We start from the raw sequence: 21,863 nt of genomic DNA on the forward strand, positions 1-21,863 counted from the left end.
CATACAATCTGTATGGCTGAATTCACATCGCACAGTAATGTGGTGCGAATAACATGCAATGTCGGACATCGCAATAGTGTGACCCCAGCGTTATGGAACAAGTTGAAGTTAGAAGCTGATTGGCTACCATGAACAGCTGCACCAGATTGTGCACTTTGCTAAAATGTAGGGGATGATTTACTAAAACTGCAAAGTTCAAATTCGTGAAGGAGTGGGTATAAACAGAAAGTGGATTATACCACTTATGTATGCCATATAAACTTGGCATGAGGAAACAGTACTGAGGTATTGACATTGGTTATGGCACCAGCACTATTCAGAGCAGTAAGACCCCGTTCACACTGGGGCGACCTGTCAGGCGACCTGGTCGCCTGACAAGTCGCCGTGGGTCGCCTGCCATAGAGCAGCACAGGACCCATTCTAATAGGAGCGACACAAGTCACTCCCGACTTAGAAAAAAGGTCCGGAGCTTCTTTGGGGTGACCTGGAGCGACCTGCATTGACTTCAATGATATGAAGTCCGTGCCAGCCGCTCCGAGGTCGCGGTGCGAGCTGCGCACCGCAACTTCACAGGTCGCCCGGCAAAGTCGGGTCGCCCCAGTGTGAACGGGGTCTAAAGGGTCAGACTTGAATAAATATATCTAGATTGTAAATTGCAAAGTCTAACACAAAAGCAACTCTTTATGAATTATGAACAAACCTATATAGGACATCAAGGGTGTATTTCCCTGTATTATCAAAGCAAGAGTTAGCAGAATCCACAGTATGATCAACCACAGCAAAATAAATAAAAACATTTCATTTACATCATTTAAAGTGGTAGTAAACTCACTTTTTTTTTTACTTGTGCCTACAGGAAAGCCTTTAACAAGGCTTAACTGTGGGTACAGTAAATATATCTCCTAAACCTGCATGGGTTAGGAGAGATTTGCATTGCATGCAGCCAGTGACGTCACTGGCACATGCGCTCTGAAGGTCCGGCGTACTGTGCTGGACCTTCAAAAGCTCGTGCCATAAACGAGAGCTCCCGCATATATACTCTGGTGTGATGTCATTGCAGCTCCGGCCACTTATGTAGCCAGAAGCCGCAAACACGGAAGGAAGACCGGGTTAAGATTAAAGCACAGTCAGCAGTCACAGCGCGCCGCTGGAAGGTTTTGTTTTAAAGCAAGTCTTGCATAATGTGCTAGTATGCAATGTGAACTAGCACATTATGCATTTGTCTTACAGGTGAAAGTTTTTTTTTACTACCACTATACCACTACCATATGACTTGCTAACAGACAGACAACTGTAATTTGCCTGAAATCAGTACATATAAAGCCCTTTACCAATATTAGGAGACTGGGGACCACACTAAAAAAAAAAAACTGTTAACAGTTATCTAGGGTTGCAACTAACGATTATTTTCATAATAGATTAGTTGGCGGATTATTGTTTCAATTAATTGATCAGATAATAACCTTAAAAAAAAAAGTGCATAATTTAGTCAATATAAGGGCTCTTTCACACGGGCGGTCCGATCAGATCCGCCTGTCAGTTTTTTAGGCGGATCTGATCGGATCCTCCATGCAGCTCTATGGGGCAGCGGGTGTCAGCGGAGGTCACCTCCGCTGACACCCGCTGCCATCCGCATCCGATCCTGTGCTGAAATCTGGACGGATGGAAACCCTATTTTTCCATCCGTTCAGTAATCGGAGCGGAGCGGATCTGATGAGAGCGGACAAGCGGTCCGCTCTCCTCTGATCCCCCATAGAGGGCAGCGGGTGCTGAGACACCTCCCTCTCCGCTCTGCAAGCGGAGACGGAGCTGTCATCTGCCCGGCTCAGCGGGGATCGCGGATCGATCCCCACTGAGCAACACGAATCCGCCTGCGGAGGCGGACCGTGTGAAAGAAGCCTAAAGTTTAAAAAACAAAAAGGCAATTAGGGCCCCTTTCACACGTGTGCAACTTCTCCTGCAACTTGAAGCTGCAAAGTCACATGACAAGCCATGCTCCAAGATTTCCAATCAGTACCGTTATCTGTTTCAAGTCGCAATGACTTCAAAGTAGTCCCTGCACTAATTTGGTCCGACTTCAATGCGTTTTGAGGTCCACAGACCTCATGATTACACAGGCATTGCTTCAAGTCTAGTCAAAATTACGGCAAAAAAAAAATTGCTGGAAAATTGCACCACTAATGGCACTTTCCACTGCAAGTACCGGCTTGGCTCCACTCGGCCCTGCTTGGCTCGGTTTGGTTTTCCACTGCATGGTACCGCATGGTACGGTGTTGGAACGGTTTGGTACGGTTTTCTTTTCCACTAAAGTAAGTGGGTGGGATAACAACGATTCTCTGACCAATCAGTGGCTAGTAGTGACAAACAGTCAAGGCTGCATGCAAAGGAATGTGGGACATGGTACCGGTACGGCCCTCTTGGAACCACAACCGAGGTGGTACTGTTTAAGCGAGCCGTACCGTTCGGTTCCATGTAGTGGAAAAGCGCCGCCATACCGTACCGAACCGTTCCAACACCGTACCATGCGGTACCAGCAGTGGAAAAGCACAAAAGCGAGCTGAACCGTTCGGTTCCATGCAGTGGAAAAGCGCCATTAGGTCGCACAAGTGTGAAAGGGGCCTTATTCTTAAATATCTGTATGCAGTGGTAAATATAAATACCCAACTATATGGTTAGGGAGCAAAATCTCTAACCCACTCTGAGCATAACAGACAGAAGAGATATACACAGTATATACAGTATCTCACAAAAGTGAGTACATCCCTCACATTTTTGTAAATATTTTATTCTATCTTTTCATGTGACAACACTGAAAAAATGACACTTTGCTACAATGTAAAGTAGTGAGTGTACAGCTTGTATAACAGTGTAAATTTGCTGTCCCCTCAAACTAACTCAACACACAGCCATTAATGTCTAAATTGCTGGCAACAAAAGTAAGTACATCCCTAAGTGAAAATGTCCAAATTGGGCCCAAAATATTTTGTGTGGCCACTATTATTTTCCAGCACTGCCTTAACCCCCCCCCCTTTGGGCATGGAGTTCACCAGAGCTTCACAGGTTGCCACTGGACAGCAAATTTACACTGTTATACAAGCTGTACACTCACTACTTTACATAGTAGCCAAGTGTCATTTCTTCAGTGTTGTCACATGAAAAGATATAATAAAATATTTACAAAAATGTGAGGGGTGTACTCACTTTTTGTGAGATACTGTACTATTAGGAGGTTGAATCTGGGAAATATCAGACTCAAGAGTTAAAAATTTAACGGAGCCCGAAGTACCAGCGAGGGGACCCTAGAAGAGGAGGATCCGGGCTGCTTTGTGCAAAAACATTGCCCAGTGCAGGCGAGTATAAAATATTTGTTATTTTAAAGCAAAAAAAAAAAAAAAAAAAAGAAGTCTTAGTCCCCATTCACACTAGCGCGACTTGTCAGGCGACTTGGTCGCCTGACAAGTCGCGGTGGGTCACCTGCCATTGATTAGCACAGGACCCGTTCTAATAGGAGCGACACAAGTCGCTCTGACTTAGAAAAAGGGTCCTGTACTACTTTGGGGCGACCTGGAGGCGACTTGCATTGACTTCAATGATATGAAGTCCGTGCATGTCGCGCCAAGTCTTCACAGGTCGCCCCGGCAAGTCGTGTCGCCCCTGTGTGAATGGGCTCTTAGTGTCGATTCACATTTGTGCGATGCGGGAACACTGCGAATATACAGCGTGTTCCCGCATCGCATCCATGCAACAGGCAGTTCACACTGCCATATGCGATACGCTGGGGGTGTCAATTAAAGGTTAACGACACCACCAGATCAGATCGCATATCGCAGTGCGATCTGAAAGTTCGCACAGAATCGGATCGCACTAGTGTGAACCACCATGCGATCCGATTCTGCTGCGGACCCAAAAACGGGTCCTGTGCGTGTTTTAGTGCGATTGCGGTGCAAATTCAGCCATACAGACTGTATGGCTAAATTTGCACTGCACAGAGATCGCATGTAATTTTAGGAGCAGTGCGCTCCGAATTACATGCAATCTTTGTAATCGCACAAATGTGAACCGGCACTTTAATATGACTTTAATGTCTATAGGCAGCTTTAGAATTAGATAATGTGCTGCAGAGAAAATCAGGGGTTAACGTTCAAATCTGTTCTCTTACGCCCACCTTCTCCTTGTAGAACAAGATGACACAAAGAACAGTGCGGATTTACAGCTCATGAAGATGAAGTCAGTCTGCAGCCTTCTGGTGAAATGCCCATTACTAATAACTACTGCTGAAAGGCCCAGTTCCCCACATTCAAACTGTATTGGTTTGTCACCCTATATTTTTCAACATTTCAAGATATAGGGGCTGACTCCTTAAAAATCAATGCAATGTCATTCATTTTTAATTTTATTTAAAGCAGTATTAATCCAAAATGGAAACTAATATATTGCAGCTTACCAAGCCATCAATCTGGTGGCTGCATTAGCATTCATTTTTTTAGGCTTTTTCACCAATTTTCACTTGGTGATCTGGCCAGTAACACACCTCTAGTATTAGAGCGCCCCCCAACTCTGGATGAAGGAGAACAGGGGGCACAGCAGAGAGCAGCATTGTTTATTGTAGCATTGCTGTTTATGGGCTTTACCTCCCCAGAGGACCAAGTGCTTGGCCTCTGTTTGGTCTGTAGTTGGTACCGTGCAGCAGATGTGATTAGGTAAGACACCAGCCATTCGATGGCTTGACAGTTTGGTTGGGAGCTAGGATAAGCACACTAGTAACTGACATATACAGTATGCCTTGAATGCAACCTATTGAGAGACAGTTAAATCTGTGGGTTTAGTTCTGTTTTAATGATGGCTGTAGCCCCGCCCCCTCTTGAAGCCCAAATTTTGGCGGTTCCTTTGTAGGGAGAACAGTCAGAACAGAGCCCCACCCACCCCATCCCTTTAACCTGTGTGATCTGTTACTATTATGCTGCTGCAAAATTCTGCAACACTGTATGATACTTTGTCCAGGCTGTGTCTGTGTAAATGGAGTCACTGATAGAGCTTTAGGACCGAGTGATCAGTCATTAAAAATTAATAATCAGCACTGTTTGTTTATTCGTAAAGGAAAAGATCCCTCAGAGCTTCAGCTCTGTGTAAAGTACCTGCCCTGTATATTCAAGCAGCTGCAGATACAATACACAGAGCTGCAGCCCTGAGAGATCTATTATTAATATTATGAATAAATATGCAGCACTGATCATTCATTCATAATGACAGATCACTCACCACTGCGGCTCTGTGTGTGTCTTTCAGCGGCTCCATTTACACATACAGTGTCTGGCCAAAGTACAGTGCTGCAGTACGAATGAACGGTCAGTGAAGCCCGGCCAGTCCCATGTATGACACGGCTCAACACCGCTGATCATTCATTCATAAAAAAGAAAGATCACTTAGTGCTGTGTATGCGTACAACTACTGATAAGGTAGGGATGGATTTGAACAGGATCAAGTGCCCTATGCGCTAGTCTCATGGGGCGTTAAAGTGGAACTTAACTGCTGTCTTCTCCTTTCACCTGTCCCTCTTCCAAGCCTTTATGAGTACCGGCACGTGCACAAATGTACCACAGGTCTCTGCCAGGTCCCAAAAACCTGATAGAACCCGGGATTTCTGCACATGCACACACCACCTTCATTGCTGGTATTTGGGTACTTCATTTGCCAGTGACATTTTATGCATCACTGGCCAGATCACATTTTAATACAATTTTTGTTCACATGTTGGGGGGGCGGGCAAAAAGAAAAAAATGGTGTTATAAGGAGCTCAGTTCCCCTTTCAAATGGTTCTAAAGCCAGGAAGTTTTTAAAACAATCCTTCAGTGTGTAGCTTTCCCTCAGCTCCCAATTATACTCACTTGAGCCCGATCCTGATTCCAGTGATGTGCATGAGAGCAGGAACTCTCCTAAGGCCCCTTTCACACAGGCGGACCGTTCAGATCCGCCTGTCAGTTGTTTTGGCGGATCTGAATGGTCACCCCATGCATCTCTATGGGGCATCGGATGTCAGCAGAGACATGTCCGCTGACATCCAATCTGTCAAATCTGGACGGATGCAAACCCTATTTGCCATCCGTCCAGCGGATCGGATCGGATGAGAACGGACAGACGGTCCGTTCCCATCCGATTCCCCCATAGAGATGCATGGGTACCTGACAGCAGTGTCTCCGCACACAGCACGGAGAACAGCTGTCATCCTCCTGCTCAGCGGGGGGATCGGCGGATCGATCCCCCGCTGAGAAAAACGGAGTCCGTCCGATGGACTCCACTGTGTGAAAGAGCCCTAAGTCTCTGCCTCCTCACTGGCTGTGAAACAGAAGCAGGAGCAATTTGCTTCTGCTGCTGTCCCTCACAGCCAGTGAGGAGCAGGGGGCGGGGCAGAGCCACATGCTGTGTCTCAGACACAGAGGCGGCTTGGAAGCGAGTACGCACAAGTGCCCCCAGAGCAAGCTACTTCCTCTGGGACTTCCCCCCCCCCCCCCCCGTAGGGGGGGGGGGGGAGAGAACTAGAGTGTCAGCAGGGAACTGGAGAAGAGGAGGATAAGAGCTGCTCTGTGCAAAACCATTACACAGAGCAGGTAGGTATGACATGTTTTGTTATTTAAAAAAATAAAATAAAACAGAACCTTTAGGCTCCATGTACACGGGACGTTGTTAAAAGTCCCTTTGAATGCTGGAATTTTTAGGACGTTTGAAACGTCCGTTGGGTCGCGTTTGTACCCGCGTTTAGCGGGCGTTTAGCAGCGTTTGCGTTTAGAAGCGTTCCTAGAGGTCAAAAAAATTATTTCCCTTTAAAATGGAAAAACGCGAACGCTAAACGCGGGTCATCGCGTTCGGACGCGTTTGTGCGTTTGAAACGCCGGGAAACACACGTTCGAACGCAAATAATTGCGTTCTAAAAATAGTCCCTGAACGCAACTGCCTGCAAATGACTGTAAACGACCTGGTGTACATGGACAGATAAGATAACATGTAGGTGGGTTCAGGAGCTTCTAAAAAAAACGCCCAACTGCTCCTAAACGGCCATTTCCAGCGTTCCGTGTACATGGAGCCTTAGGCCCCGTTCACATAGGGGCGACGCTACTTCGCACCGCGCCGCGACTTCGGAACGGCCGCCACGGACTTCATAACATTGAAGTCTATGGCGGTCGCCTCCTGGTCGCCCCAAAGAAGCTCCGGACCCTTTCTCTAAGTCGGAGCGACTTGTGTCGCTCCTATTAGAACGGGTCCGCAGCTTCCCTATGGGAGGCGACCTACGGCGACCTGTGAGGCGACCAGGTCGCCTCACAGGTCGCCCTAGTGTGAACGGGGACTTACAATCACTTTAAACAACATCAAAATATATTAATAAAATGAGCTGTTCATGCGAACGGTAACCAGCTATGTTGCGCAATCACAAGTAAAATGTCTGATCGGACTGGCCACTTTGGGCAACAACTAGACTTTTGCAGCCTTTTTTTTTTTGTCCCTTTTAATACATTTGCCACTATAAGAACGAGAAAGAAGTTGGATTACTGTCTAAATTTAGCAAAGAAGATTTAATTTTCATATTAGTGGATCAGAGAATCAAAATTGAAAACATCTGAGTTTTGTCCTGGGTAAAGTTGGTCAATGGTGAGCACATTGGATGGGGGAGAAATCCGCCTATGCTTGAATGACCTGTATGACTCTTGAACCTGCAATGATCTTTGTCCAACAATAGCAATACATACATCTTTCTTCTGATCTTTCAGCCTTCTTCACAGAAGATCAGCTTTGCCTAAATAGAGATTCTTGAACATCTGGAGATGTTTCTAGCATTGCCTTACTGCCAAAGGCTCCTAATTGCAGTTCAAAAATTGCCCAATAATCTCAAGAAAGGCTTAAAAATAGATGCATCTATAGCCAACAGATAAGACGCATTATTACCAATTTCTTTCATAGAGCAGCCCTCACATATGTTAATAAGCAGCTATATCACCAACCTACCACAGAAGCAATGCACTCTACAACTAAACACCCCAGCTTATTCAGTGACACTGAAACAAATAGTATCTCTATACCAGGGATCCTCAAACTACGGCCCTCCAGCTGTTGTAGAACTACACATCCCATGAGGCATTGTAAAACTCTGACAATCACAGACATGAGTAGGCATGATGGGAATTGTAGTTCCTGAACAACTGGAGGGCTATAGTTTAAAGATCCCTGCTCTATAATAACCCAGAAAACCTCATCAACAATACAGTACCATGAAATCTGGTTGTCATGCGTTATTTACTGCACTCTGTAATTCATTATTGCACTTAGCAATTCTTTACTAAATAAGGCTGGAGTAAAGGCAAAGTACAGCATTCCGCATTCAACTAATCCAGGCTGTCAATCCAACGCTCTCCATCTATACACGGTATAATAAAAAGGGGCCATTGTGGAATCTCTATGCTGGAAGCTCACACAAACGTCTCAACTGTTCCCTTGCTCCAGGACCTGGGCATTGGGCCACGTCACTGAAAGCATCATAATAATCCTGTTAATTTAGAAATTTGGCAAAAAAAAATCATCATAAAAATATACCATTTAGAAAAAAATTAGCAATAAATATAAATCAAAAATTCATAGAACGTAAATCTTTTAAAATCACAATGTAATCTACATTTAAAAACAAACAAAAAGAGTTGCAGGTTTTTTTTTTACTTATTGTAATTGCCTTACTTTAAATCCTTGCCATCTGTGTGATTCATCAGATCAATGCATCTTTTAGAGGCTTTACAGAACAGATATGTCAAGATTTTGTCATGGTATTTTCATGGAAGAAGGATTTGGTTGACAATACAGTGTGGTGCGATGTTCTAGTTCATTCTTCACCAAAAATACAACATTGTCTTTGATAATACAATAAAAAGAATACTCACTTTCTTTTATGCGGAGTCTCTGTGCTCACAGAATGATGTCGCATGAGCTTCCTTTGTGGAACAGATGGGATTTTCTGCACAGGCTCTGGAAAATCCTGAGCTGTGACAGGAAAGTGACTTAACGTGTTAGCTCGGCGTCGGAATCCTTGATGACATAATTCTCCAGGATGATCAGATGGGAAGCTCTCTGCTCCTTTGGGTAGGTCACCCATGGAACCATGTGCCTTTAGAGGCATTTCAGGAGACAATGCTGCCTCCATCTCGCACACGGAAGACTCCTGAAATTCAGAAGAGATTTTACACTTAATTCCATAAACCTACAATACTACATCAATAGGCAACAACAGGTATGAGGACCCTATCAGTTACAGATTAGAGTCCAATAGAGACACCAAAGGCTTCCTAAAGCTAGGAGGAACACACTTCTAAATGGAGAGGAACATGCCTTTTATCCTGTGCCAAAGTCCAACCCACACTGCCTAACTGCCTGGTTGTGTACTCTAAAGGTGCATCATAGCAGAAGTCCTGGATAAGAGAGCTAGATGGCAAACCCAGAAGAGGAGAGGATCTAGCTGGCCATACATTATACAATTTTCTTACCCAATTTAGTTTAGATTTACAACTATGTAATGCAAGGGCCAGCCTGACTGCATACAAACTGAAAGGGTTTAGGTTTGACCTCATATTATATGGTTCCTTTAGTGTATAATTGGGAACAAAGAAATCAACAAGTGGATTTCAAATTTACCCTATAAAAGGCAAGAACAAAAAACAATGTATAGTCTATTTGTAGAGTTGGGAAGCCTTCGGGCATCATTCAGGATTTTAAAACCTGACTGATGAAGGACTGCATTAAAAACCCGGGCAGCAGTTCTAACCCGATCACACTACCCAAAACTTAAAATGTTTGCCTGACATTCTCCCTTCCAAAAAGGAAAAAGAAAAAAAAAATCCCACAATATGAGAGAAGGCATCTTTTTTTTTTTCCTTTTTTTCTAACAAACCAACATTCCTGATTGTAAAAGGATTATAAGGACTGTTAAAGTGGTTGTAAACCCATGACATATCCCTTCTATAATGTATACTTGTCCCAATTGCTCACTTGCCTACCTGGCACTTTCACCACCTTCCTGCCCAGGCCTTTTTCCAGGTTTCAGCACTGGCGCACTTCGAATGACAAGTTCAGGTTTCAGCACTGCACCCATATGGATTTGTATTGTTTTGAGACAGATAGAGCTTTCTTTTGATGGTATTTAATCATCGCTGGGGTTTTTTTTTTTTTTGTTTAGCAAAAAATAAACTGTTTCTGTTATAAGATTTTGCAAATAAGTAATTTTTCGTCTTCACAAATGTGCACTCATGAGGCTGCACTCATAGGAAGCATAGATAGGCTGCACTGATGGGGCTGCACCATTGATCAACGCCCTGATTAATCAGTGTAAATGTCCCGTTACAGGATCGCCGGTTATCAGCTTTCCTTTCCTCAGTGTCAAAGGAAATAACTGGCATTTGTTCACATGTGATTAGCTATGATTGGCACAGCTGATCACAGGGTAAAGTGCCGCTGTGATTGGCCCTTTACTTTGCTCTGTGATTAGCTGCGACCACAGTGCCCGCACGAGGGTGCAGGGGGGGGGGATCTGGGAGTATGTCAATAGGCACCTCCCTAGTACTGGAAGACCGCACTGTAGCAGCCATTTGGCTATAGCACAGAAAGCAAGTGGTTAAGAGCACAAGTTTTTGTCTGCTGCTTTGTCCCTCTGCCATCTGCTTCTGACAAGTTTTCCAGACACCAAGACAAAAATGGTAACAAGGCAGCGATCTCTAGCACACAGCCTGTGATGGACAGCCTCAGCTCTGTTCCTATATAAAAGGTTGGGTGTGTTCCTTTCCTTCAATGAGCTCTCCTCACCTAGCTCTGCAAAGTGTTATTTAAGCTCTCCACCCCTTGTTTTCTGAAAACTCAGACAAGCTTTATAAATCCTGGACTTTGAACGAATGTATAGAAGGGAAGACTGGATCACTTCACTGGGTATATGTAAGGGTTTACAACCACTTTAAGCTTCTCCCCGTTCCCTCTGGCCAAACACTATATGATCAGCACATTAGAATGGCTCACTGGGGAGCTTTAGGAGTATTGGGTTTTACAGAATAAGGCTCCATGTACACGGGACGTTGTTAAAAGTCCCTTTGAATGCTGGAATTTTTAGGACGTTTGAAACGTCCGTTCAGTCGCGTTTGTACCCGCGTTTAGCGGGCGTTTAGCAGCGTTTGCGGGCGTTTGCGTTTAGAAGCGTTCCTAGAGGTCAAAAAAATTATTCCCCTTTAAAATGGAAAAACGCGAACGCTAAACGCGGGTCATCGCGTTCAGACGCGTTCGGACGCGTTTGTGCGTTTGAAACGCCGGGAAACACACGTTCGAACGCAAATAATTGCGTTCTAAAAACAGTCCCTGAACGCAACTGCCTGCAAATGACTGTAAACGACCTGGTGTACATGGACAGATAAGATAACATGTAGATGGGTTCAGGGGCTTCTGAAAAAAACGCCCAACTGCTCCTAAACGGCCATTTCCAGCGTCCCGTGTACATGGAGCCTTAGCATATCCGCCACAACCACCACCATTACCTGTAAGTTCTACCACCTTTCACTCACGACATGCTTTGACATTATGGTTATATAGGAAAATAGGGAGTCCATTAAATATGGTGAGAAACGTATCTCAGACATTGTTCACACTACATTACATACAGCAGCAAGCATTGCTGTAACTTGTGCTGGTAAAAAACAAGTCAGGGACTCTCCCAATTCATTTAAAGTGGTTGTAAACCCTCACATATACCTAGGTGCCTCAGGTGATATACAGGGAGATGAAACAAATCCTCCTTCATAAGTTATACTGGTCTATCTGCAGCCCTCTCTTCTTTACTCTGTAGAAAGTGCTGAATTATAAAGCTTGTCTGGGAGTTTAGAAAAAAGGGGGCAGAAAGCTGAAGTTACATTCTGCAGAACTCAGTGAGGAGTAAGCCTGATACACATGATGAGATTATTGGACGAATGATCTTTCATTTTTATTTTTGCATGCTAGTCTTATATCAAAAAAGAAGGGGATATTAAATTACTAAAATTCTCGTAGGACCGAATAAAAATGTAAAAGTGATTTAATGTATCCTGTTGCATTTGTATTTTCAGATGAAAATTGTACAGATTAAACAAAAATCGTACGATCTGGTATAGTAGGAGAAAAATTTTCGTGTTTGTCCCTTCGCACAATTTCTGGTGAAAGCGATGTAGCAATGTTTAGATGATAGTGAGATTGCTTCAGGAGGGGGATTTTTTTTGTCTATTTTTCTGATCGTGAGTACATGCCTGAACTCTGAGAGCTGATTGGGGGGGGGGGGGGGGGGGGAGAAGATACCTCTTCCTTCACACAGCTCACAGAAACACAGCTGAGACTGTCAATCAGCTGGAGGTCCCTCCCCTGTCACCATGTCAGAAGTGACTCGTGCTGATAGCAGGGGAACTAAGCAGCAGACAAAAGTGAAACTAAAGCCTCGTACACACGTACCGATTGTCGGCCATAAATGTTCGGCCAACGTCCAATCGGCCGATTGTCGGCTTGTTAGTATGATGCTTCCGACAATCGACTGCGACTTTTCGGCCGAACAAAATCTGGTCTGCATGCTATAAAATTTTTGTTGCCCAACAACAGAACAGCCGATTGTTCGTCAGGCAGTACAGATTTCGGCCGACAAACATCAGATGAGCAAGACTGGGCATGCTCAGAGAAGAAAAAACACACAAAAAGTAGACCAGAACATGACCACTTCTGCAGTTGGTTGTTGTTGGCCGACAAAATTCGTGTGCAGTCTAGAGCACATTTCAACCAACACAACAACACTGGACAAAAGACGGCCGATCGTTCGGCCGACAATTGGTGCGTGTGTACGGGGCTTTAGTGCTCTTAATTGAGACAAGTGCACACTATAGAGGGATAGGCTTTGTTCACATTTCATTTCTGAGGTTAACAACCACTTTAAGAAACCCACCATCTTAAATGCAATCATGATTGAGGTTTTCCACACAATGCAGTATGTATGTGGGAATCCAGTTTGTAAGAAGCAACAGAGACAAAAAAAAAAAAAAAAAAAGTGTTATTTAATGAAATGGTAATATTGTTTCCAAAATATAATTTATTTAAGAGTCAATCAGTGCTTAAGCTGGCCATTGATGGCTCAAATTTCATCTAATTCCTGCTGAACTGGCTGAAATCTGAGTTGTAGGTGGCCCTGCAATCACCACCCGGCTTGACAAAAGTCGGTTTAAAAATAGACTGAGCGAATGGACAATTGCTGGCTGAACAATGACTGGAACGGATCAGATGTAGTCACGGTTTGGGTATTCCAGGCTGACAAATGCAATAGTCGGCAGGGGAGATATCCATTATAAACAGAGTGTATGGGGGTAAAGGACAAATCAAGCTGTGCATGGCTAACCTTACTAGGGTGATATAGTTACAGACCATACAAAAAAGCTATGCACAAAAATCTAAGCAGAAGATTCACCTTACTACTGTATTCCAGAGGAGTGCATAGAGAGCTTTCATAGTCCATACTCCTGGAGCTGTCCTGCTGGTATCTGCTCTTATTACCCTAGAGATTAAAGTATACAAAAATGAACATATAAATGACGAGTTGAAATGCAACCCTAAGAATGAAAGAATACGTATATTAAAAAATCTAGAACCTTTATTTTTTTTTATTAAACATCCTTTTAAAAAACTGTAATCAATATCAGTACTCCATAAACAGTCTCAGTTAATGGCCCTTCTTAGAAAATGAAATCCATTGTACTGCAAACCCTAACTATAGATACAGTACTGCAAGAATTCATAGAGAGGATTTTCTCCTCTTTTTTTATTTCAGTTTTGGCAGCGCTGAAGGGAACAGAAGCCAGAATGCTACACTGCCAGAAACATTCCAAGCCTCTGCTTTGTACAGGAGGTTGGCACACAAATCTAATTTCTATAATTAGAATAGAATCTAAATAATCAGCCATTGAATGATCAGAAAAAAAATACACCGTTTCTGGTACATGATTTTCAGATTTTTTTCCAAAACCAAACAGGAAGCTAAATACCATAGAAAACAAATTTAAAGCGGAAGTTCCACCCAAAAGTGGAACTTCCGCTTTAGGTATTCTAACCCCCTGACATGCCACTTTTGGCATGTCATTTTTTTGGGGGGGGGGGGGTACCTAGTTTTGACAGGTACCCGCTCCCACTTCCGCTCGGAGCGCCGCGGCGCCCTGAACGGAAGTTCTCCTCTCCCCCTCCCTCCCTGCAATCTTCTGGGACACGTCAGAGGTCCCAGAAGATTGCCGGCCAATCAAGACGCGCAGCGCGACTCACGCATGCGCAGTGGGTACCCGGCTGTGAAGCCGCAAACTGTCACAGCCGGGTGCCAACAGCAGTGATGCTGGCGCCGAGGGAGAGGATCGAGGCTTCGGGCGGCCGCATCGCTGGACCGTTGGACAGGTGAGTGAAATGGCTGGAACTCCGCTTTAATGTATTGTGTACCAAAAGACAAATAGATAAGCGGACCTTGCTTGTCTAATTCTACAGGTTTCAATAATTAATCTAATTCTCCAAGTCCAGCCTATGTTCACTTGTTGTAACTGATCATGTTATACAAAAGCAAACAACTCATCTGAAATGTGTAGTGCATGTATACACAGGCCTTTATGTCCTAGAGCAGGGGTCTTCAAACTATGGCCCTCCAGTTATTCAGAAACTACAATTCCCATCATCCCTGTCCTAGAGAAAGAGTTGTGCGGAAAACGTGTTCCAAACACATTGAAGGTAAACTGGAGTTTTTAGTTTCTCTTTCATGCATTCATTGACTGACACAGCTCCTGATCTTCATGACCATTGGGTTTTACTGCCCCCTACAGGAGTAGGACTCTAGGCAGAAAAAGAACTTGACTACACCTATCCAGGAGGTATACTCCCCATCTCTGCTATTGGTACTGCCTAGACAGGAGTAAGGACCTAGTTCCTTGCTGGGATCTCTGGTCATGGCAATTTTTTCAATCAGATAGATTTTTTCTCCTGTTTTTTTTTTTCCTGTGAGATCTACAATCAACTGCTGGACTGGGTGACGGGCTGGATAATCAAGGTCCAGTGGTCACCCCAGTCTGGCTAGCGAGCACGCGCAGACCTGAGATCTGCACTAGGTCACCCGCGACATAGCCCCCACCCTGATTTTGGCTATGGTGAGTAGCTATTCCCCCCCCCCTCTCCCCCTGGAGGGTTTTGGGGTGGTTGCTGGCCCCTCCCTGGGACAGTCGGAAACCCCGGGTTCCCCTCCTTCCCGTTAGCCCCCCCCCCTGTGTCTGATGGTTCTGTGGGTCATCAACCCCCCCCCCCCCCAACTGGGGGACCTCCTGGGGGTGGGGCAGGGTACTGTACTGGGGATGGGGGGGTGCGCTGCCGGCGACCGTGTGATCGGCTGGGGGGGGGCTGTACCTGGTGGGGGGCACCTGTCATGGCCCCCCTTTTTGATCTGTTTTTTGCCTGGGCCCAGGGATCCCCTCCTGGGCTTCTTTCTTTCCTGCACACTGCATGTGGAGAGTGTTGATCTTGGTGCTGCCGGTGACTGCCTGGTGATTCTGTGGGGTCCTCTCCCTCGCTCTGCTGACCAGTGGTGGACAGGATCAGGATGAGCTCTGTTGTTGGCGACGGGGTGGTGTTACCAGCGCGGCTAGGGTGTCCCTTAGTATTTTTTTGCACTTTTGTGGGGTACCCTTATTCCGCATGGAGTCTTTGGAGCGCATTTCCCCACCTGACCCCTCTCAGAGCCTTCGTGGCCCTCTGGGTTCAACCATCCATTGATGCACTGACGGCGGTTCTGGGGTCCTTTGTGTCCTGGGAGGAGGTGGCTTTTGGGTGGCAGGAAAGTAAAACGCACCCTCCGCCTTCCCCTGATTCACCTTTCTCCTCAAATTCTGAATCTGATTTGGCTGCCGTGGATGGGGCCCACCCTGAGGGGTCTGCAGCCACGCGCCCTAAGTTTTTAGATACTGAAGAGGATTCTTCCACTCCTGTAGCCGCGCACGAAAAGTCACTGGTGGATGCACTGATTGTGTCTGTGCACGAGACTTTAAAAAATGGAGGATGCAGCTGAAGCTCCGGCAGAGGCACCAGTTACCTTTGGCCCTCACAAGCCATTTAGAGCGACGTAGATGTTTAGTTTCCTTCCTATTTTTACAAATATGTTGCAAAAGAGCGGGATAGTCCAAAATGCCCCTTTCTGGTCCCTAAGCATTTCGCAATGAGTAACCCATTTGCAGATTCCCTCCTTAAGAAGTGAACTGTTCCACTGGTGGTGGATCCCCCAGTTTCCAGGTTGAATAAGGCAACCAAGATTCCAGAAGAAGAATCGCCGGCTTTTAAGGATCCAGCTGACAGAAAGGCGGGGGCTGTGGCTCGCAGTATGTTTACTGTGGCCGGCTCGGCACTCAGACCGGTCTTCACTATTGCCCTGGTGTCAAAATCTCTGACTGAGTAGGCTAAGCTTTTACGCCATGACCTGGAGGGTGAGCAGACCCCCCCCCCCCCCCCCCCCGCCTTTGCGGATCTGGCGGACCAGTTGGTCCAGGGGCTGCAGTTTATCTGTGATGCCTCTTTGGATGCGGCTGCCCCGATTTCTAGGCTGTCTATTTCCTCAGTGGTTCTTAGGCATGTTTTGTGGCTCAAATGTTGATCTGTGGACCAGACCTCTAAAAAAAAGCCTTAACTGATCTTCCTTTTCAAGGAGATCGCCTGTTTGGAGCTATCCTGGATGACATCATTAAGAGTCTCACGCGGGGTGGGGGAGGAGAGCACCTTTGTTCCGTATGCTAGTAAAAAGGTAAGGAACCTAGCCATAGATGTGGCCCATCCTCTGCTCACAGGAAGTTTTTTTTTGTCCCGCAGGGTCGACTGACAAGGGTAGAAAACCTTACAAGGCCTCTTCGGGAGGATCCAAGCGAACTTGGGCTGGCAGCTGCCATGACAGTGGAGCCCTCTGGGCAGCGATTTCGGCAGTGGGGGCCCCTCCTCATCCCCCGGTGCTGGCTCCCGGATCCTTTCGGTTCCTGCTCGCCGCTTGTGAAGTGCAGATTCTCCTCGTGGCTGCGGTGCCTGGTTTCTGCGGGGCGGCGAGTCTGGTGGGGTCCTCTCCCTCTCTGCTGAGGATCGCTTGGTGCTTTGTGCCTGGCGACCAGTTGGTGCTGCTACACCCTTTTGTGGGGTCCCCCTGGTGATTCATGGAGTCTTTGGAGCACATCGCCCCTTCTGATCCCTTCTCTAAGGCTGCAGGGCCCTCTGGGTGCCAACCATCCATCGATGCAATGACAGCAGTCCTGGAGTCACTTGTGTCCTGGGTGGAGGTGTTTTTTTGGGCAACAGGTTGGCATAGAAGTGCCCCCACCTCTCCCCCCCCCCCCCCTTCACCTGCCTCATCTGTCTCCTCAGATCCTGAATCGGATTCAGCTGCCACAAATGTGGGTCACCCGGCTGAGTCTGGGACCACACGCCCTGAATCCTCAGATAGTGAGGAGGATTCCTCCGCTTCTGCAACCTGCGCACGAAAATGCGCTGGTGGACACACTGATTGTATCTGTACTTGAGACTTTAAGTTGGAGGACGCAGCTGCGGCTGCAACAGAGGCGCAGGTTCCCCTTGGCACTCACAAGCAATCCATAGCGGCAAAGGAGTTCCGTTTCCCCTCCTATTTGACAGAATTGTCACTGAAGAGTGGGGACGACCAAAGTGTCCCCTTGGGGTCCCTAGGTGAGTTGCTAGGCGAAACCCCTATGAGAAATCCCTTCTCAAGAAGTGGACTGTCCTTCCAGTTTCCAGATTTAACAAGGCAACCATGACTCCGGTTGAAGAATTCCTGCTTTAAGGACCCAGCTGACAGGAAGGCGGAGGCTGTGGCCCACAATTTGTACACCCTGGCTGGTTCGGCACGGTGGCCAATACTCACCATTGCCCTGGTGTCACAGACTCTGACCGAGTGGGCTAAGCTTTTACGCTGCGACCTGGAGGGGGGAGTAGCTCCCCCCTGCCTTTGCTGAGCTGGCGGACCAGCTGGTCCAGTGCTGCAGTTTATCTGTGATGCATCTTTGGATGCAGCTTCCCTAGAGGCGCAGCTCTACGTTTCTACAGTGGTCCTTTGACGTGTCTTTTGGCTCAAATGCTGGTCTGCGGACCAAACTTCTAACAAGGCCTTGACTGATCTTTCCTTTTGAGGAGATAGCCTGTTTGGTGCTACCCTGGATGACATCATTAAAGGTCTCACAGGGGGGGGGCTGGAGTACCTTTCTTCCGCAGGCTACTGAGGGCAAGAACCCTCCTTGTAGATGCGGGCCCTTCTGCTGGGCTCATGGGAAATGTTTTTGTCCCTCAGGGTCGACTGACAAGGGATCCAAACTAACTCGGTCTGGAAAGTCAAGTGCGGGTTTCTCCAGACCCACAGATAAGGATCCTTCTGCATGAAGGTGTGCCCTCACCCGTGCCTTGGGTGGGGTGGGGGGAGGGTGTCTTTGCTGGTTTCCATGGACCTCCTTGGTGCAAGACAAGTGGGTCCACAAAGTGATACAGTCTGGCTACAAGATCGAGTTTCATTCTTACCCTCGGGAGAGGTTCTTTCCTTCCAATGTGCGTCTGTCCCTAGACCAATTGAAAGCCCTCTTCGGGGCGGTGCAAGACCTGTTACTTCAAGGGGTAATTGTTCTGGTTACAACTCCGGAACGTTTTCAGGGGTTTTATTCAAACCTGTTCACGGTCCCGGAAAAAGAAGGCAAGGTGCATCCAATTCTGGATCTCAAGGCCCTGAATTGCTTTGTGCGGGTACAGAAGTTCAGAATGGAGTCTGTTCGCATGGTGGTGGCATCCTTGCATCAAGGGGATTTCCTTGCCTCCATCGACCTCAAGGACATACACATTCCAGTATGTATTGGTCACCAACGTTTCTTCTGCTTTGCCGTGGGAGAGGAGCATTATCAGCTTGTGGCATTATGCTTTGGTCTCACCACTGCTCCTCAGGTGTTGGCTCCAGTGCTGGCGTTGTTACGTCAGCGAGGAATGGCAGTGCTGGGCTACCTGGACGACCTTCTCTTGCGAGCAGTGTCTCCTACTGCTCTGATTGACAATGTCAACATCACTATACAGACTCTGAGGGAGTTCGGCTGGCTTCTGAATTTTCATTAGTCTGCTCTGGTTCCTTCCACGAAACTGGACTATCTGGGTCTGACTCTGGACTTGGCTCTAGCCAGAGTGTTTCATCCTCTGGACAAACTCCAGAAGTTGCATGCTGCGACTCATCTCTTGCTGTCCAGCAGGTGTTCCCAGAAGTGGAGAATCAGGGCTGCTCTGAGCAGGTAAGTATAACGCAGCAAAATCGCACGTGCAAGAATGCACAGCAAAAAGCACTGCAGAAACAGATCAAAAGCAAAGTGCATAGGTGTAAAGTGAGCCTTATGCTGGCCGTACCGTATCGATTTTCGGATGACAGCATTCATACAAAAAATATTTGTACATTTGCTGAATGAAAGAATCTCATTTGAAAATTTCACCTGCTTTTAGCATTCAGTTTTAAAATTAATGTAATTTCTGAATGAAAACCACCTACACTGAAAATTCCTTTGACCAAAAAGTTTTCTATTCTGCTCGATCGTATTTTACCACCATGGTCATCGAAAATGAATGTCGATTTGACCCAAGCGACGATTAGAAAATTGAACGAACGTTCTTAAAATGAACACTTTTTTTGAAGAAATACATTGTTTTTGTATGGCCGGCATAAGTGACAGCAGGCGCAGATTGCTTTTATCAAGCCACCGGCCAATGAGAAGGGAGTCTGTTATACATAATATATTACAGTTCTGTCTGAAAATGTCTTTAATTTTTTTTTTTCTTTACTAAAAAATTTGATTTCGGAGTCTGATGATATTAACAATAGAGTTGGTTATTTACTTTTACCACTACATATAGATATTTAAGTATAAATTGCCTTTTTTTATTTTACATATTAACTAAATTATACACCACACTTTAAGGTTATTATCCGAATAATCTAATAAATAAAATCAGTCAACTAATTATGAAAATAATCATTAGTTGCAGCCCTAGTGCACACTTTCACAAAATTTAATAAAGTGGATGTGTTGGCATCTGCGGATTCCTCTTTTGGCTGCAAGGTTTTGCTGCTGTTCAGGGGGCTTGTTCCCTCGTTGGGGGGGTGTAAGGTTTTTCAGGTGGGCTCCAGTTGTTTTAGTTCAGTTCCTGTTACCTGGTTGGCTATGGTTTAGTCTTGGGATTTTTTTTTTGCTGTTCCCACCCCTCATGTTTGACACTACTTTGGGAAGTACCAATGGTCAAGAAGAGTCCGTCAATGAACGAAAGAGAAAATGGGATTCGGACGTAAAATCCATTTCTCTGATGTAAATTGACGGACACAGCATCCACCCCTCTATTGAGTTGTATTATTTCTGACACTGTAAAAAAAAAAAAACTAAGTACCTATAGGAGAGAGGGGGAGTATACCTCCTGGGACTGCCCATAAGCATAGTCAAGGTCTTTTTCTGCCTAGTGTCCTACTCCTGTAGGGGGCAGTATAACCCAATGGTCAAGAAGATCAGATGCTGTGTCTGTCAATGAACATCAGAGAAATGGATTTTACAGTAAGTCAAAAATCCCATTTTTACTTTTATAAAAATAAAAAATAAGGCAGCTGGGGAAAACAGCAGGGTTATCTGCTGCTCAAATCTATTTTAGCAGACAAAATGCATGTGCAATATTTAATACCTATTTAATGAAAAAAAATATAATGCCCTTGAGGCCAAAAGGAAGCATCCGCAGATGCCAACACATCCACTTTATAAAACTTTGTGAAAGTGTGCACCAACGACCAGGTGGCACCCTTGCAAACCTGCCTCCCTGATGACGGAAGGCCAAGGAGGCACTGAGCGCCCGAGTAGAATGCACCTTGACAGGGAAAGGAGGAACCTGACTCTTGATGGAATAGGCCTGAATCACTGTATGTCTGATCCATCTGGAAACGGTCGCGAAGGAAGCGGACAACCCTTTCTGAGGCCCATCCACAAGCAAAAATAGGGAGTCGGATTTCCTAAAAGACTCCGCAGCTGCCAGTTACACCCTAATCGCCCAGACCACAACCAAGGCATGCAAAGCAATTTACTTCGGATGTTTGGGCCTGGGACACAGGGAAGGCAACACAATGTCTTCATTCAAATGAAAATCAGAGACCACAATCTAAATATCACTAGGCCGGTTTTAGGGGGAGTGGTTCAGCGCTGATGTGAGCAGTGCACATAGCTCACCTGGATGGGGGGAGAGATCTCTCTCTGGAGTTCATCCCGACCACCTAACATCGGTGGTGGGGGAGGCAGCCTTCGACGACTCCCGTGCATGCCCATGCTGCCTAAAGAGGAGGAGGGGAGATCACTTAGTGATAGATGAGAGGAAGGGGGGCCGCATTGTGGGGGACGAGCGTGGTCCTATTGGTCTCTCCTCTGCCCGTTTACTCCTGTCATCTTCCTCTGGTATACTTCAGCTCCCCTTGGCGGCTCTCGGCTCTCCATGGCCCCTCCGGCTTCTGACTGTCTTGGCCGCTCTTCCCCTGACTTGGAGAGATTCTCTGAGGCTTCTTGGAGACTTCGCTTGGAGAGTGCATTAAACGCCTCATAAATTTATTTTGGGCCGCCATTAACCCCCTATTAGCCCTCTATCGGATCGCAGAATGCTTTTTCCCAATTGACTGACTGATTGACTTCTGGACATTTGAAGCTACACAGATAAGTGAAGTTGGCTATTTTACTTATTTAATCTGTATCTAAAACAATTTGGAGTGGGGCAATTTATTTAGTATATATCTGGAA

The 21,863-nt window shown here is 46.0% G+C and overlaps 1 protein-coding gene across 7 annotated transcripts in view; it reads right to left on the reverse strand.

The window, feature by feature from the left end:
* TBC1D1 (TBC1 domain family member 1) overlaps positions 1-21,863 on the reverse strand; it is a 379,700-nt gene that overhangs the window by 131,548 nt on the left and 226,289 nt on the right. For 6 of the 7 annotated variants that reach the window (XM_082248068.1, XM_082248071.1, XM_082248070.1 and 3 more), the window contains 2 exons: positions 13,484-13,570; positions 8,919-9,196 (listed from right to left, as the gene is read on the reverse strand). In XM_082248068.1, coding sequence (XP_082104194.1) covers positions 8,919-9,196; positions 13,484-13,570 — 365 coding nt within the window. The remainder of the gene's footprint in view (positions 1-8,918; positions 9,197-13,483; positions 13,571-21,863) is intronic. The other variant, XM_082248069.1, reaches the window with a different exon arrangement.

The sequence above is a fragment of the Pelophylax lessonae genome, assembly GCF_965119305.1.
Source record: "Pelophylax lessonae genome assembly, chromosome: 1".
Taxonomy (NCBI): Eukaryota; Metazoa; Chordata; class Amphibia; order Anura; family Ranidae; genus Pelophylax; species Pelophylax lessonae.